The sequence below is a fragment of the Pantherophis guttatus genome, chromosome 2 (genome assembly GCF_059756535.1).
Source record: "Pantherophis guttatus breed Tessera chromosome 2, ASM5975653v1, whole genome shotgun sequence".
Classification (NCBI taxonomy): Eukaryota; Metazoa; Chordata; class Lepidosauria; order Squamata; family Colubridae; genus Pantherophis; species Pantherophis guttatus.
This window is the reverse complement of record NC_142064.1, coordinates 191,791,286-191,807,625: the sequence shown is the minus strand read 5'-3', so window position 1 is coordinate 191,807,625 and position 16,340 is coordinate 191,791,286. Positions and strand designations below refer to the sequence as shown.

Here is a 16,340-nt window from a genome sequence, read left to right as displayed (position 1 = left end):
GAGTGTAGTCAATGACTGAGTAATATTGATTGGACAATTCTTTAAATGTCATGATAATCTGACTTTATGCTTTGCTTAACTACTGATGCAGAAGGGGGGAAGTTGATAAGTTTTATGTTCTATTTGAAATCAACAGATCATGCAAACAAGTTTGTTGTGATTCACCCAGAGTTCTTTAAGATGGGCAGCTATATAAATCTTTAAATAGATAGAGTGAGTGAGTGAGTGCTGTTTGTGATTGGAGACTGGAATATCAAAGTTGAAAACGTGAAAGAGGAAAATGTAGTCAGATTTATGGCTTAGGAAACAGGAGACTGATTATAGGTAATCCTCAATTTACAACAGTTTATGTAGTGACCGTTACAATGGCGTTGTAAAAAGTGACTTATGACTGTTTTTCACACTTGATCACATGAACATAGTGTGGTGACATGATCAAAATTCAGATGCTTGGCAACTGGCTCATATTTATTATGGTAGCAATGTCCTGGGGTTTCAGCTTTTGCGACCTTTTGATAAGTAAGTCAATGGGGAAGCCAGATTAATTCAACAACCATGTTAATAATTTAACAAATACAATGATTCACTTAACGGCCATGGTAAGAAAAGTCATAAAATGGGGCAAACTCACTTAACAAATGTTTCACTTAGCAACATAAATTTTGGGATCAATTGTGGTCATAACTTGAGGACTACCTGTAATCAATTTCTGCCACTCCAATATCTTCATAGGCAAACTGTATTTAAAGCACTAAAATGATACCTCTGTACATGGACATCACCAAATAGAAAACACACACACACACACACACACACACACACACACACACACACACACACACACACCTAGACACCAATTTGACTATTATTGTAAAAGGAGGTGGAGGAATCAATTACAGCATCAAAGACATTGCCATTCTGGAACAGATCATGAACTCTGATGTGCAAGTTTCAAGTTATGTTAAAGAAGAAGAAAGCCAATCAGTTTCAATGATGTGATCTCCATCATTTCCAAGGTGAACAGCAGGAATCACATAAGTCATTAAAGATCAATGTGAAAAAAGAGTGCCAAAGATGAAGAAATAGAAGAAAGCAAACTGTCAGAATGAACCAGGGAAATTGCCAAGAAAAAAGAGAAGTCAAAGCTAAGAAAGATTAAAATCTCAGAAAGCAATTTATACAAGACAAGAATTACAAAAACATCTATAAAGACATTGAAGATGGAAATAGACATGGAAAAACAAGGAAAATCTTTAAAAACAACAACTCAGAAGGAGGTTCCAACTTTGAATTGATATGTTAAAGGATGCCAGTGGACACAAAGTAACTGAGAAGTAGCTGATTTAAAAGAGATCAAAGAAAAATAGAGTGGTGTACTGAAACATTGTACAGTAGCGATGCCAAGAGAGCTGAGAAGATACTGATTTACAAGAACTGCTAATACTAGAAGATGAAGTTAGATCAGCATTTTAGTCATTGCCAAGTTGGAAGGCTACAGGAACTGTTAGAATACCCACTGAAATATGGCAAACAGCAGCAGAAAAAAAAAAGTAAAGTTTCTAACTGACCTATACCAGTAAACCTAGAGAATAACATAGTGGCCAACAGATTGGAAGACGCCAATCATTCCAATATAAAAAAGGAGAGTTAACAAAGTGTGGAAACTTTCATACAATAGCCTTAATTTCATGTCATAGCAAAATAATCCATAGGATCATCCAACACAGATTGGAGCCCTATATGGAAGGAAAAATGGCAGATATTCAAGACGACTTTAGAAAAGGCCAAATAACATAAGACTGATGTATGCTATACATATAAGACATTATTGCTGATGTATAATTAAGAAAGCCAATCATAGGCTTTTATATCTGTTTGGTGGGAATAGAATAGAATAGAATAGAATAGAATAGAATAGAATAGAATAGAATAGAATAGAATAGAATAATTGGAAGGTATCTTGGAGGTCTTCTAGTTCAAACCCTTTTCAGGCGGGAAACCTGAATCATTTCAGACAAATGGTTGTCTAATCTCTTCTTAAAAACATCCAGTGTTGGAGCATTCACAACTTCTGGAGGCAAGTTGTTCCAATGATTAATTGTTATAACTGTCAGGAAACTTCTCCTTAGTTCTATGTTGCTTCTCACCTTGATTAGTTTCCATCGATTGGTTCTTGTCCTGCCCTCAGGTGCTTTCGAGAATAGCTTGACTCCCTCTTCTCTGTGACAACCCCTGACATTGGAACATTGCTATCATGTCACCCCAGTCCTTTTTTCCCATTAAACTAGACATACCCAATATAAAGTATTTTTATAGCACTTTATTAAAGACTCTTTTAGTATAATTTGTGGGGATGTAAAAGCTAATTATATTTAGTAGATAAATGGCAGATTGGAAAACAGATTCAATGTTTAGAATTCATTTAATTATATTATACATTATTTTCCAAAATGGCTGAGTCACCAAATACTTGATTATTACATTTCCAACATTTTTTTGAAAATGAATGATCAGTTTTAGCTATCAGAATTGGAGTAATATATTATTGGTAAAATATTTATCAAAGGTAGATATTGTGCATTTCACTATCAAAATGCCTCTGAGTGCTTTACAGATACAAATGATAAAATATAGAAAAGACATAATTAAAAATAGAATTAGAAACAGAGTTAAGAATGCCAGCTTTGTCTAAGTATAACATACACTGTAAATTTCATGATTTTCTTCCATTGAAATTTCCAATGCTGCATGCCAATTTTCCTGTAAATTTTACATCCATTTGATCATGCAATCTTAATTTGTTCAGTTGCTGAGTCATACTTCACACAAAATGTATAAATACAGGTAGTTCTCAGTTTACAAAGACAAATTGGGACTGGAATTACCATCACTAAGTGATGCAGTCCTAAAGTGTCATGTGATCATGTCTCATAGCAACAGCAGTTCCAGAAGGCTCAGTTTCTCTTGTTACCTGAGGACCACACAGGTCCTTAAATGATGACCTCAGGTGGCCATGGCATCTGATTTTTCCTGTCAATATCCCCAATGACTTTGCTTATGGAAAGCTGGCAGGCAATGTCAGAAATTGCAATCATATCCTGTGGCTTTCTTTGATATTGTTAATTGCTGAATGATGGTTGTTAAGCAAGGACAGTCAATACTTCAGGTTTTGTTTTTTTTTTGAGATTTAACCAAATTTGAAAATCTTTATGAGTATTCCCCCTTATTTTTGCAATTAATATTTTGCTACTTATTTGAAGATATTAGAAATCACTTGGATTTTATTTCCTTTATGTTGAAATGTTGGAACCAGTCAGGTGATTCTTCTAGGAGGGCACTTATACATCGTAGAGTGTAAACTTTTCCCACTTAACTCTATACCACTCCTCAATTGGACAATTCAAGGTCCATCAAGATGACCAGTGGATCTGTGTTCAAAAATGTTCTGAATGACATGTTACTGGCATAGAACATCTCTGTATCAATAACTTATCATTTAAAGAACTTAAAAAATGTGTATAACCTCTGCCCCCGATACTCATTAATACTTGCCCAGGCTTATTCTGCCACACTTTAAGGAGAATGGATGGTAGTGGTTTTCTCTGCTACCTAATGATACTGTTTGGGAGAAAACACATCATTCTACAGATGCCTCTCCTTAAATGGAATTACAGTAAATATGCATGGAGACTAATTTTGTAATTGAGGAAGATTAGGCCTTGGCCTTCGTGTATGCCAGTGTAAATTATCCTGGTATATTTTACATAAAAGGTTTGGATGGTCCTGACCCTGTTAGCTTTTCCTAAGGCAGTGAACAGCTGGCTGTTTCCTCAGTAGGTTGGATCACCTTCACTTTTGATGATGTGCTTTCTTTGTCTTTAGCACCAAGGTTAAATGTAATGGGTATTTTTCCATTTTTTTAAAAAAAAAACATTCTACAGCTACTCTGTGAGGTGTATAGCCATATCAATCAATTTCAGCAACTTTCATTGTTTTGTAGAGACATGTTAGATTCCCCCCCTACTTTTCTTACATATTTATATGAATCTGAATTTTGAATGGATATGCCCTGATAACTAACTTCTTGGTGAAGAGGAGAGACTATGCAGCTGGAAGCATCATTTGTCAACTCTCAAAATTTCCCTCTGTTTATTTAAGCAGTATCCATGCTAGATTAACTGATGAATGGGAGAAGATGGGAAGAACATCAATGGGACCTCAATGGGAAGATGTCCTCCCAAAATAGAGCTACCACATATCCAAGGAGGACACAACCAATCGAAAAGAAATTGTGTGTGGGGGGGAGGCGGGGAAGAAAAGAACAGCTTTAGCTTTCTTGACACCTGTAACAAAAATTTTAAAAAAAGCGTTTAGGCCTACATGTATATATTGGACCCTTTCTTCATGGCAGAAATGTACTAAACTGAATTAGAAGACAAAAATTCTTTAGCTTGTAGTCGATTTAAAGTCTTGTCAATTTCAGGCAGCAGCTGCAAGGGGAGGGAGAATACTAATCAGCTAATTGTGTCACAGAACTGAGCTTGTTAACTTGCAGTTAGCACTAATTAGGAAAGTGCTGCAATATGGAAAAATCTATTCAGGAAGATGTAGCTTGTTATATCCTCAAAAAGATAGACAATATTTGATTTCAAAGCTATGCCTGCTAGATAGAGAATATGAGGACAAAAAAAAAAGAAAGACATGTCCTCTTTTTGCCTCAACATCTTGTAACCTCACCCAAAGTAGACAGTTGCTCCAGGGTGGATAAAAATCAACGATTTTTTTTAAAATATAAAAAAAAAATCTTTAAAAAAAATAAAAAAAAATAAAATTTAAATCAGATTTTTTTTATTTTTATCAAATTTATTTTAATAAAATGCTGTTGGAGTAAAAATCTAAAGATAGTTTTTTATTTAAGATAGATTAATAATTTAGTTTATTCAGCATGAAATGGAGCTTAGTTATGTAGCGTGAGGCTGTATATTCTGCAATATTTGGACTGTCGGTGAGTCAACAGCAGGTGAGAGGAGGAGAAGTTATGGGACAGAGATCACAGTTACTCATTAAAAATTATGATTTAAATCTAGTTGATTTAAATAAGCCCTTTTACTAGTGATTTAAATCATGATTTAAATCGACTTGATTTAAATCAAATCTACCCTGTGTTGCTCCCTTATTTAGCTAATATAATTTGAGAACCTTGACTATGTTGGTAGTTCCTCTAGGTGTCTTTATAACACACCTCCTAGGTATGGTTGGGATAGTAATTCCATTGAGCTCAAATTGGCAAAGAAAATTTCTTAACTTATCTAGCAATATTCTGTTCTGGCACTTAATGCTTCATGCTAGAAGTAGCTATTAAAATACTTAGGAAGCATCACTGCATTTGTAATACCCTTATACCATAAATTGGTTCTCCTAGGGAGCCAAAATGAGCAATAATTCAAACCCCGATGGTTTCTAACTAAGTGATTTAGGGACCCGTGCCAGTTGAGAATGCTTACCGTCTATATCTATTGCACATTCCTAGTTTTAATTTATTTTCTGCTTGAACAAAATTAAGATAATGCAAACCCTAAGTGACAAAATCTTTGCCAAACAGTAGGCTTCCTTAGCTGCTTTTTGTTCAGAGGCAAAGAGGTAGGGGTGAGTGCAAAATAAATTAACCTATGCAGTTTAAAGAGTCCTCTATCCGCTGCTTCATTAAAGAACTGAATATGAAACCTTTAATGTTTACAATGAACCATTCTACATTATGCATAAGTGAGATAACGTGGCTCTTTTTCACAGATAAGTTAAATCACCAGGGTCTCATATATCGAATTCTTCTTGGCTATGCCATCCAAGCTTATATTACGGCTATTCTGCTTTTGTAAGGGGAAGATTAAACAACTTAAATTAGTGTTTTTCTTTGGTAGGAATATTTGAAAAAAAGGTAGTGTAAAATATGAACTTTTAATTGGAAGAAGAGGGATACTGTTACATTGCAATGTGTGAATGATCTGAGGGGAAAAGATGCTGCCTAGGAAACAATCAGACAAGAGAGGCAAGAACCTCCAGTTGCTTAACATCCAGGGAAAGAAATTTAGAAAGGACCCGCCCTATTGGGTCAAGTAATTAAAAGTGTTGATGGAAAGTTTGTACCTTCAGATTTGCAGGATTCTGTTAATGTAGCCCAGGGTTGTCAAACTCAATTTCATTGAGGGCCGCATCAGAGTTGTGTTTGATCTCGGGGGTCGGAGTGGGCATGGCCAGTTTAATGTCATTTGTATCGGATCCTGTGGTGGCCCGAGCGCTGTGCCAGTGAAAATGGGCTCCCAAGCTCCATTGTTGGCTGTGGCGGCCTCCTGCAACCCTCTGCCAGTTAAATCGGGGTTTGGGAGGGCAACACTCTGTTTTCACTGGCAGAGGGTTGCAGGAGGCCATCACAGTTGATAACGAAGCTCAGGAGCCCATTTTTGCTGGCAGAGGAACTGTGGGCCGGTCTTTCACTGTTTCCAAGGCGGCCCCACGGGCCATATCAAAGCACCCCGCGGGCCAGATCCAGCCTGCAGGCCTTGAGTTTGACACCCCTGATGTAGCCTGACAGTAAAGTAGATTTAGTTTATCTAGTGAGGTTTCTTGTCTGGTTTACCTGAGACGGCTGACAAATATCTAAAACATTCTCTGGGTAATATAATAAGCTAAGCTAGAGTTTGTTGTCAGGTTTACATATTAGCAAAATTAATAGTTACTTGAACATTTCTAGTTTCTTTCACCTCTATTTTTAGTTGCTTTTATCTTGTCCATGGATTGGTTAGGACCTTGGGCAGGACCTAAGTACAAATGAAGAACTAGGAAACTATAAATCATGGTTTTTCAATGTTGGCTAGCCAATTTTGGGAGTTCACAAAGTTGCCAAGTTTGAAAAACACTGTTATAAATCAACCATGCATTCCACCAGCTCACCATGATTTCAAAGCATGAGTGTTAACCAGCCATAGGGAATTGTTGCAGTAGGACACATGGACTCAAAGCTTAGTTTTTGGCAGCACCTGGTAGAGAGAACCTTGCATGAATCAAAATAGATAAAGCAATTGAATATTTAATCTTATTTTAATTTTTTTAGAACAATGGTTTCAGTTTGATCACAAAACTAATCAAGTGTGTTGAAGGCCTCTGAATTCCTCACAGAACTAAAATCTGAAATTTGGGATCCAGAAGGAAAATTGTTTGCTATAGGTAACTTCAGCTTGCTTCTTGGCAAACTATAATTTTAGAATCATAAATACAGTGCAAATCTTTGGGCTGATAGCAGAAACATAATTGTGGCATCTTTATTTTAACAGAAAATGGCAGTGCCTCCTCCATATACTGATTTAGGAAAAGCTGCTCGAGACATCTTCACCAAAGGATATGGTAAATATTGCCAAGTGAAACTTTTATTTTCTATCACTTTCATCCAAATGAAATTTCTAGCAGTAGAGGATGTAAAAGGGCTCTATAACTTGTATCAAAAATGCCTTCTGCAATTTGCCCTGTAATCATTTTTTGAGAAGAAAGATGTTGCAGATGGAGATACTCTATAATTATTAGTTTTGTACATGATTTGCTGGAATGTTCTTACTTTTTTGGAGTGAAATCTATATAAATTCCTTTATTTACAAATGGCTGATCTCAAGAGCCATGGTAGCGCAATGGTTAGAGTGCAGTACTGCAGGCTACTTCCGCTGACTGCTGGCTGCCTGCAATTTGGCTCACCAGGCTCAAGATTAACTCAGCCTTCCATCCTTCTGAGATTGATAAAATGAGGATCCAGATTGTTGGGGGAAATATTGCTGACTTTGTAAACCACTTAAGGCTGTAAAGCACTGTGAAGCGGTATATAAGTCTAAATGCTATTGCTATTGCTATCTCTTAGAAAAAAAATTATTATTGTAAGGTGTTGATCATTATGCTTCTTTTAGAGTGGGAACATTGCTTAATCTGTAAGTAGTCAGGATTTGCAAGTACATTACAACATTTAAATATTTTCTACTTATAATTGGCACACAATATGGGGAATCAAATTTACTATACTACATGGCATTTTGGTAGTCTATGTTAGGTTCAAAGAAGAATTTATATTGTACTGTCATTGTGTAGCTAATTAATCTGCTGAGCCATGGTTTGTTTTATAAACTATATATCTTGGTGTATTAATTAAAACCAAGTAAACCACAATATGGCTTAGTCCAATGTAGTAATTCACACTGCTATTATATTATGTATTTTAAATTTAGTTTTAATGTTATTTTGTTAAACTTTAGGATATTATATGTAGTGAAGTAACTTCTCTATGGCTTGCTTAGCTATAGGGAAGCTATATAACAATAAGATTGATGGATAAATAATACATGAATATAATTTGAATATTCTTTTGTATAAACTGTTGCTTTCAATCGGTTTTGAAACAAAATGAACTTGTGGTATTGCCAATTAACAAATCAATGTGTTATACTTCTCCTTTTTTATTCAGGTTTAATGGCTTGTTTGACAGCTTATGTAATAATTCATGTGTTTTACTTCTTATTTGAGATTTAGCAAAATTTGACTTGAGAATGAGAATTTTATGTTGCATTTGGGTTTATTCTAGAAAGTGCCAGCACCTAGTTGTCTTTATATAATTCTGGAAAAAGAACTATGTAGGGCTGGTTTTGGTTAGTGCTTAGATGGAAGAAAACCAAAAATCCCAGGAAGTGGCTCAGAAAAGCATCCCAGAAGGCTATGGCAAATTTGTTGTCAAGGCAACAACATGGACTTGTCTGTGTAGTTACCAGGAACTGAGCTCATGATATTTTCCTTAGTAATGCATTCCTTACTCTTATCAATGTATAAATATATGCTATGCTGTTTGAACTCAGTTGCATTATTGATCTAAAATCCAGTTGTTATTTATGGATGGCCTGTAAATTAACCTAGTTATGTCTTTATTATGCAATCAGAATATGTAATGCATCTCTTTAAAGTTCATTGTTTTCATTCTACAATAAATAATTTGCAATAAAAAAAATGGCAAATCTAACTGTTAAAGGACAAGCTTGTGGAACAAGCTTAAGGACATGGTCTCCTGAAGTAATTTAACAATTTCTATAACATGATACAAGTTTCCAGCTTTCTTTTATCTTTCATCTTATAATTCTCTTAGTTCAAGAAAATGGGTTATTAGTTCAAGCAATGGGTTATTCCAGGGGTGTCAAATTCACATTGTCACGTGACGTATCGGGACTTTTTTCCCCTTCGCTAAACTGGACATGGGCGTGGCCAGCACGTGACACATCTGGCCTGCGGGCTGCAAGTTTGACAGCCCTGGGTTATTCCCTGAGGAAAGAAGGGCCAATGTCATTTTTGAAAGTTCAAGTCATACAGACTAAAACCTAGTTTTTAATTAAAGGGGCTTTGGAGCCTTAGTGTTGCAAAATCCGGTTCACTTTTTTTTTTTTTAAATTAAATTTCTATACCGCTCTTCTCCCGAAGGACTCAGGGCGGTGAACAGCCAGAAGATAAAACACAGAGATACAAAATTTAAAATAGATTAAAACGAATTAAATAATTTGGCTGAATTTTAAAATACCCCATAATTAAACAGATTAAAATTTGTATTTAAAATTTAAATTTAAAAGAGGAGAAGATTTAGGCCAGGCCAGCTTGATGAAATAAAAACGTTTTAAGCGCGTGACGGAAGGTGCGCAGATCCGGGATCCTCCGTATCTCCGGGGGGAGCTTGTTCCAGATTGTAGGTGCCCCCCAGAGAAGGCTCTCCCCCTAGGGGCTGCCAGTCGACATTGTTTGGCCGACGGCACCCGGAGGAGCCCCTCTCTATGGGAGCGTACTGGCCGGTGGGAGGCTATTGGTGGTAGCAGGCGGTCCCGTAGACTTAATGCAGAGGCCTTCAAACTTGGCAGCTTTAAGACTTGTGGACTTCAACTCCCAGCTATGCTGGCTGGAGAATTCTGGGAGTTGAAGTCCATAAGTCTTAAAGCTGCCAAGTTTGAAGACGTCTGACTTAATGATTAAGTGGCCGTATCTTCTCTGCTGCTGAAGAAAGAACCTGCTAAGGAGCCTTTTCTATTCTATTTTAGATTGAGCACACATAGGCCGGCTTGATTTACAAATGGTTACTGATGAATAGCAAGAAGTCACATGCAAAGGTAGACAATGCATGTGTAGCATATACACCCATATATAGCAGAAATGCTTTTGTTTCAGAACCAGGCAGTTAGTTCAGTCTAAAACTGAATCCTGATAAAAAGCCACAAGTGTAGTCCAAGACAGTCCAGGGGTCCAAATGCCAAATAGTTGAGTCAATTGATCTGGGTCGAAGAGGCGAGATGCAGGAGACAGAGCAGGAAACAAGGACCCAAGGCTGAAGATCCGAGGATGGCAATTATTCCTAGCCAAGAGGCCAGAAACCCTGATGCTTTCTCTGAAATAGATGCAGGCATGACTCAGTTATGGGTATTCAAGCCTTTGTTTCTAAAACAACTGAGCACAATAATTCTGCATGTTCCTGAAAAGTTACTGAGGGCATCCTTAGATTTGGTACTCTGCCAAGATGGGGCCTGTCAGCCTCAGGATCACTTGTTTCCTGATTCCCGAGTCTCCTAACCATCCATTGGATCAGCCTTTAGCACCCTGAGACCTTAACAGAGCCTCTGGGGCTGTTCTGCAGTTTGTTTTTCACAGGCTGCAGTTTGAATGACTTTGCCCAAGCTGCCCTTTGGTAGTCCTTGATTTATGACCATTCTTTTAGTGACCGTTCAAAGTTATAACAGCACTGAAAAAAGTGGCTTACAATTGTTTTTCACACTTAAGACCATTGCAGCATTCCCATGGTCACAGGATCAAAATTTGGATGCTTAGCTACTGATTCATATTTATGACCTTTGCAGTGTTCTGGGGTCATGTGATTGCCTTTTGCAACCTTCTCTGACAAGCAAAGTCAATGAGGAAGCCAGATTAATTTAGTAACCATATTACTAACTTAACAACTGATTCACTGAATGAACGTGGCAAGAAAGGTCATAAAATGGGACAAAATTCACTTGTCTGTCTTAGCAAGAAGCAGGAAGAAATTTTGGGTTTACTTGTGGTCCTAAATTGAAGACTATCTAGGCTTCAGTTCACTTTTCAGCACTGCAAAAATCAGGGGGTGCTGAAATTGACAAGGCATAGTTTAACTATTTTTTCTTTTTCTTTTGAAAGGGCTTTATTTTCAATACTTTTTCAAAATATTGAAAAAATAATGGGAAAATAAGTTCCAAAGAGACGATGCGTTCCCAGTAAAATTCCACAAATAGGGCTGGCTAGATTGCAAAGCATCCTTTGGAAACGCGCCAAATATTTTCAGTAGTCTTATAGTAGGGCAATATTCATTGTGACTAAAAGAAGCCAAACAAAACCAAATAGACCTGATTTCTTAAATGCTCTTCTTCCTGCATAGGAAGCTCAAATTTTATAATGAGATATACTGTATATTTTCTCTTGCCCTGCATGTTATTAATACTAGTCTACTTTTATTTGTTTAGGATTTGGTTTAATAAAATTGGATTTGAAAACAAAGTCTGAAAATGGACTGGTGAGTAGAAAAAGCTGAGCATGCATTTTATTATTTAACTTGCATTTTACCTTGTTATAACATTTTGGGTTTTTTTGTAATTATCCAACTTCCACAGAAATATGAATCAGGGTTATTCAAGATTATGCCCTTCATGTCATTATTGTATGTGTTTGGTAGGTGAGGGATATTGGTCATTACTTACTTCATGCTTATCATTTCTAGTGGTGTCAGAATTAGTGCAACTGACATATAAAAATCAAAACGAGAATTTTTTTTTTCATATAGATTATAACGTTCTTCATAGCACAGAACATGGATAGCTTATCTAAGGTATCATTGTGAATAAAAATATTCTATTTTGACCTCAGGAATTTACAAGTTCAGGTTCTGCAAATACAGAAACAAGCAAAGTTACTGGAAGTTTGGAAACTAAGTACAGATGGAAAGAATATGGCTTGACATTTACAGAGAAGTGGAACACAGACAATACATTAGGAACAGAAATAACTTTAGAAGACCAGGTGAGTGATCATTCACTTGCAAAATACCTTAATTGATCAAATCTTTAAACAAATTGCATTCAAACTATATATTCAACTACTGGATTTCTTTTCAGCTGACACATGGACTGAAATTGACTTTTGACTCCTCATTCTCACCTAACACTGGGTAAGTAATAAGTACATTTCAACAGTATTATATCATTTAATATAGATTACCTAGTTTGTGGAAAATCTGGATTACCTCATCTCTGTGTGTGTTTGCCTTCAAGTCAGTGTTGATTCCTGGCAACTGCCTGAACAAATCCCTGAATTTTTCTTGGAAGATTTCAGAAGTGGTTTGCAATTGCTTCCTTAGGGCTGAGAGATTGTGACACGCCAAAGGTCATCCACCTGGCTTTGTGCCTAAGGCAGAACTAGAATGACCAATTTTGACCAGGAAACCTCATACAGTTTGGAAGTGTGCTGAATATAAAAGCAGAGTGTTAGAAAAGCATTTCTGCAAGCGTGACATATTCCCAAAATTCTTTGTATTGTGCATTTTGCACTTGAGGTGGGAAGTTTCATGAAGTTTTACTGCTCAAAACTTGAATGAAATATTTTGCATACCCACAGTACTTATATATAGCTATAATAGAGCAGACTAGAATCATGTAGGATGAACACATTTGGGAATGGGTGGTATATAAATGTCTTTTATTTACAAAGTAAAAATTCTACTACTTCAGACTCCTTCCATCTTCTTCTAAACATTACATATATTAATTCAAGCTCTGAATTGTAATACTAATACAAATATATTAAAATATTAAAAATATTTACTTCGTCGAAATGTCGCCAAGACAGTTCCAATTTTACGCGGGAAAAAACCCGAATAACCAAAGACCTACACACACACACACACACACACACACATATATGCAAGTCTTGGTGTATTCGAGTCTTCTCCGTGTAAGATTGAGAGCACTTTGGCAACGTTTCGGCAGAATCTCATCTGCAATCATCAGGCTTATGCAAGGGGTCTTCTGCAGCAATATATATATACAGTGGGGCAAAAAAGTATTTAGTCAGCCACTAATTGTGCAAGTTCTCCCACTTAAAAAGATGAGAGAGGCCTGTAATTGACATCATAGGTAGACCTCAACTATGAGAGACAAAATGAGAAAACAAATCCAGACAATCACATTGTCTGATTTGGAAAGAATTTATTTGCAAATTATGGTGGAAAATAAGTATTTGGTCACCTACAAACAAGCAAGATTTCTGGCTCTCACAGACCTGTAACTTCTTCTTTAAGAGGCTCCTCCACTCATTACCTGTATTAATGGCACCTGTTTGAACTTGTTATCAGTATAAAAGACACCTGTCCACAACCTCGAACAGTCACACTCCAAACTCCACTATGGTGAAGATCAAAGAGCTGTCGAAGGACACCAGAAACAAAATTGTAGACCTGCACCAGGCTGGGAAGACTGAATCTGCAATAGGCAAGCAGCTTGGTGTGAAGAAATTAATTGTGGGAGCAATAATTAGAAAATGGAAGACATACAAGACCACTGATAATCTCCCTCGATCTGGGGCTCCACGTAAGATCTCACCCCGTGGGGTCAAAATGATCACAGGAACGGTGAGCAAAAATCCCAGAATCACACGGGGGGACCTAGTGAATGACCTGCAGAGAGCTGGGACCAATGTAACAAAGGCTACCATCAGTAACACACTATGCCGCCAGGGATTCAGATCCTGCAGTGCTGGACGTGTCCCCCTGCTTAAGCCAGTACATGTCCAGGCCTGTCTGAAGTTTGCTAGAGAGCATTTGGATGATCCAGAAGAGGATTGGGAGAATGTCATATGGTCAGATGAAACCAAAATAGAACTGTTTGGTAGAAACACAACTCGTCGTGTTTGGAGGAGAGAGAATGCTGAGTTGCATCCATACCTACTGTGAAGCATGGGGGTGGCAACATCATGCTTTGGGGCTGTTTCTCTGCAAAGGGACCAGGACGACTGATCCGTGTACAGGAAAGAATGAATGGGGCCATGTATCGTGAGATTTTGAGTGCAAACCTCCTTCCATCAGCAAGGGCATTGAAGATGAAATGTGGCTGGGTCGTTCAGCATGACAATGATCCTAAACACATGGCCCGGGCAATGAAGGAGTGGCTTCGTAAGAAGCATTTCAAGGTCCTGGAGTGGCCTAGCCAGTCTCCAGATCTCAACCCCATAGAAACCCTTTGGAGGGAGTTGAAAGTCCGTGTTGCCCAGCGACAGCCCCAAAACATCACTGCTCTAGAGGAGATCTGCATGGAGGAATGGGCCAACATACTAGCAACAGTGTGTGCCAACCTTGTGAAGACTTACAGAAAACGTTTGACCTCTGTCATTGCCAACAAAGGATATATAACAAAGTATTGAGATGAACTTTTGATATTGACCAGATACTTATTTTCCACCATAATTTGCAAATAAATTCTTTCCAAATCAGACAATGTGATTGTCTGGACTTGTTTTCTCATTTTGTCTCTCATAGTTGAGGTCTACCTATGATGACAATTACAGGCCTCTCTCATCTTTTTAAGTGGGAGAACTTGCACAATTGGTAGCTGACTAAATACTTTTTTGCCCCACTGTATGGATAGATAGATAGATAGATAGATAGATAGATAGATAGATAGATAGATAGGGAAATTTCTGTCACATCCTTTTTTGGGTTTTTTTTTTTTTACCTCTGTTAAGAGTTTGGAAGTGGGAAGAATGGATTAGAACACAGAGAAGCGACCAAATAGCTAGTAGCAGAAATCGTAGGGAGGAGAAGAATGACAAGTAGCTGACTTAACCTTTCCTCTCTCTACCAGTGCAATATCATTCTGCTTTTAGAGTAGGAAGAGTCTCCCAGTGATACACCCTTGCATGCAAGGGTATACCATCCCAGCTTTTGCCCAATACTCTGAAGGAATGTCCAGAAGACATAGTACCTCAAGGACAGGAGCCTGAAATCTTTGAGTTGTTTTGGATCATAAGAACTCTCTCTACAGTGCTGATGGCATCTTTCTCAACCTGCCATTTCCCCCCTTATTTTTCTGCCTTTACCAATTCATCTGCTCTGCTCAGTTCTCAGGTTCATTTATTATTTGCCCACCCCCTTGGTTTCTTTTCTCCCACTTCTTTCTTCATTTCTATCCATGATTACACAATGCTTTGTTCTATGCTAAACTGTTTGAAGATCCACTTTATCAAACCCTTACCAAACCATCCCAGCCTCAGTTTAACCACTACTCTGCCTTCTTAGTCTTTGTGGTCCATTAATATAGCTCTCTCATCTAAATTAGAGTAATAAGTCAATTGGGTTACACAATAATATGTTATTTTATTGTTAGTAGTGGCATATATATTCAGCTGGAGGCTATAGTTAAAAAAAGATGGGGTGGGTTGACCATTCATATCTTGTCTTACTAAGCCAAAATATGCAAAACACGTGAAAGCCAAGAATGGGTTATAAAAAATGCCCTGGTATTATGGAAAGCAAAGTCTGTCAGTCAAGTGAACTTTGTAGCATGTTGATGCCAGCTGGTAAGTAGAGTACTATACATTTTTAATTGGTTTATTTCATATGTTCTTTGTTATGTTCTTGAGATCAGAATCAAAATATGTGTCTCATCCTCCTTTGCAGTTAATAAAAGATTCCCTGAACATTTAAAGAAATAGCAATATAAAACTTTGTTTTCCCATTTAGAAAGAAGAATGCTAAAATCAAGTCTGGATACAAGCGGGAACATATCAATGTGGGCTGTGATATGGATTTTGATATTGCGGGTCCTTCAGTACGTGGTGCCCTTGTCTTTGGCTATGAAGGCTGGCTGGCTGGCTACCAAATGACTTTTGAGACAGCTAAAACCAGAATAACTCAGAGTAACTTTGCTGTTGGCTATAAGACTGATGAGTTTCAGCTTCACACTAATGTGTAAGTACTGATGATATTATGCTGGGTGAAAATTTATAACCAAAAGAAAAACCTTGGTGAAAACAAAGAAACTATTTTCAGTATTCTTTTCCATTTAAAACAAAAATTCTAAGAGAAAGATAAACATATTTTGGGTACTCTATATACAAGCTTTGAAAGAATGAATTTTGCAGGTGTGTGTGCATGTACTTGTATAATTTTCCTTAGGAACAGTTTTGGAGACAGGGATGGGGAACCTTTGCCCCCAATCAATATTGCTGAATTACAACTTACAGAGTCCCACACTATTGTCTTGGTAGAA

At 37.3% G+C, this 16,340-nt stretch overlaps 1 protein-coding gene across 4 annotated transcripts in view; it reads left to right on the top strand.

The window, feature by feature from the left end:
• VDAC1 (voltage dependent anion channel 1) overlaps nt 1-16,340 on the top strand; it is a 54,481-nt gene that overhangs the window by 32,128 nt on the left and 6,013 nt on the right. For all 4 annotated transcript variants that reach the window (XM_087887436.1, XM_034404153.3, XM_034404146.3 and 1 more), the window contains exons 2-6: nt 7,329-7,398; nt 11,547-11,596; nt 11,947-12,099; nt 12,195-12,247; nt 15,812-16,039. In XM_087887436.1, coding sequence (XP_087743562.1) covers nt 7,332-7,398; nt 11,547-11,596; nt 11,947-12,099; nt 12,195-12,247; nt 15,812-16,039 — 551 coding nt within the window. In that variant the 5' untranslated portion in view covers nt 7,329-7,331. The remainder of the gene's footprint in view (nt 1-7,328; nt 7,399-11,546; nt 11,597-11,946; nt 12,100-12,194; nt 12,248-15,811; nt 16,040-16,340) is intronic.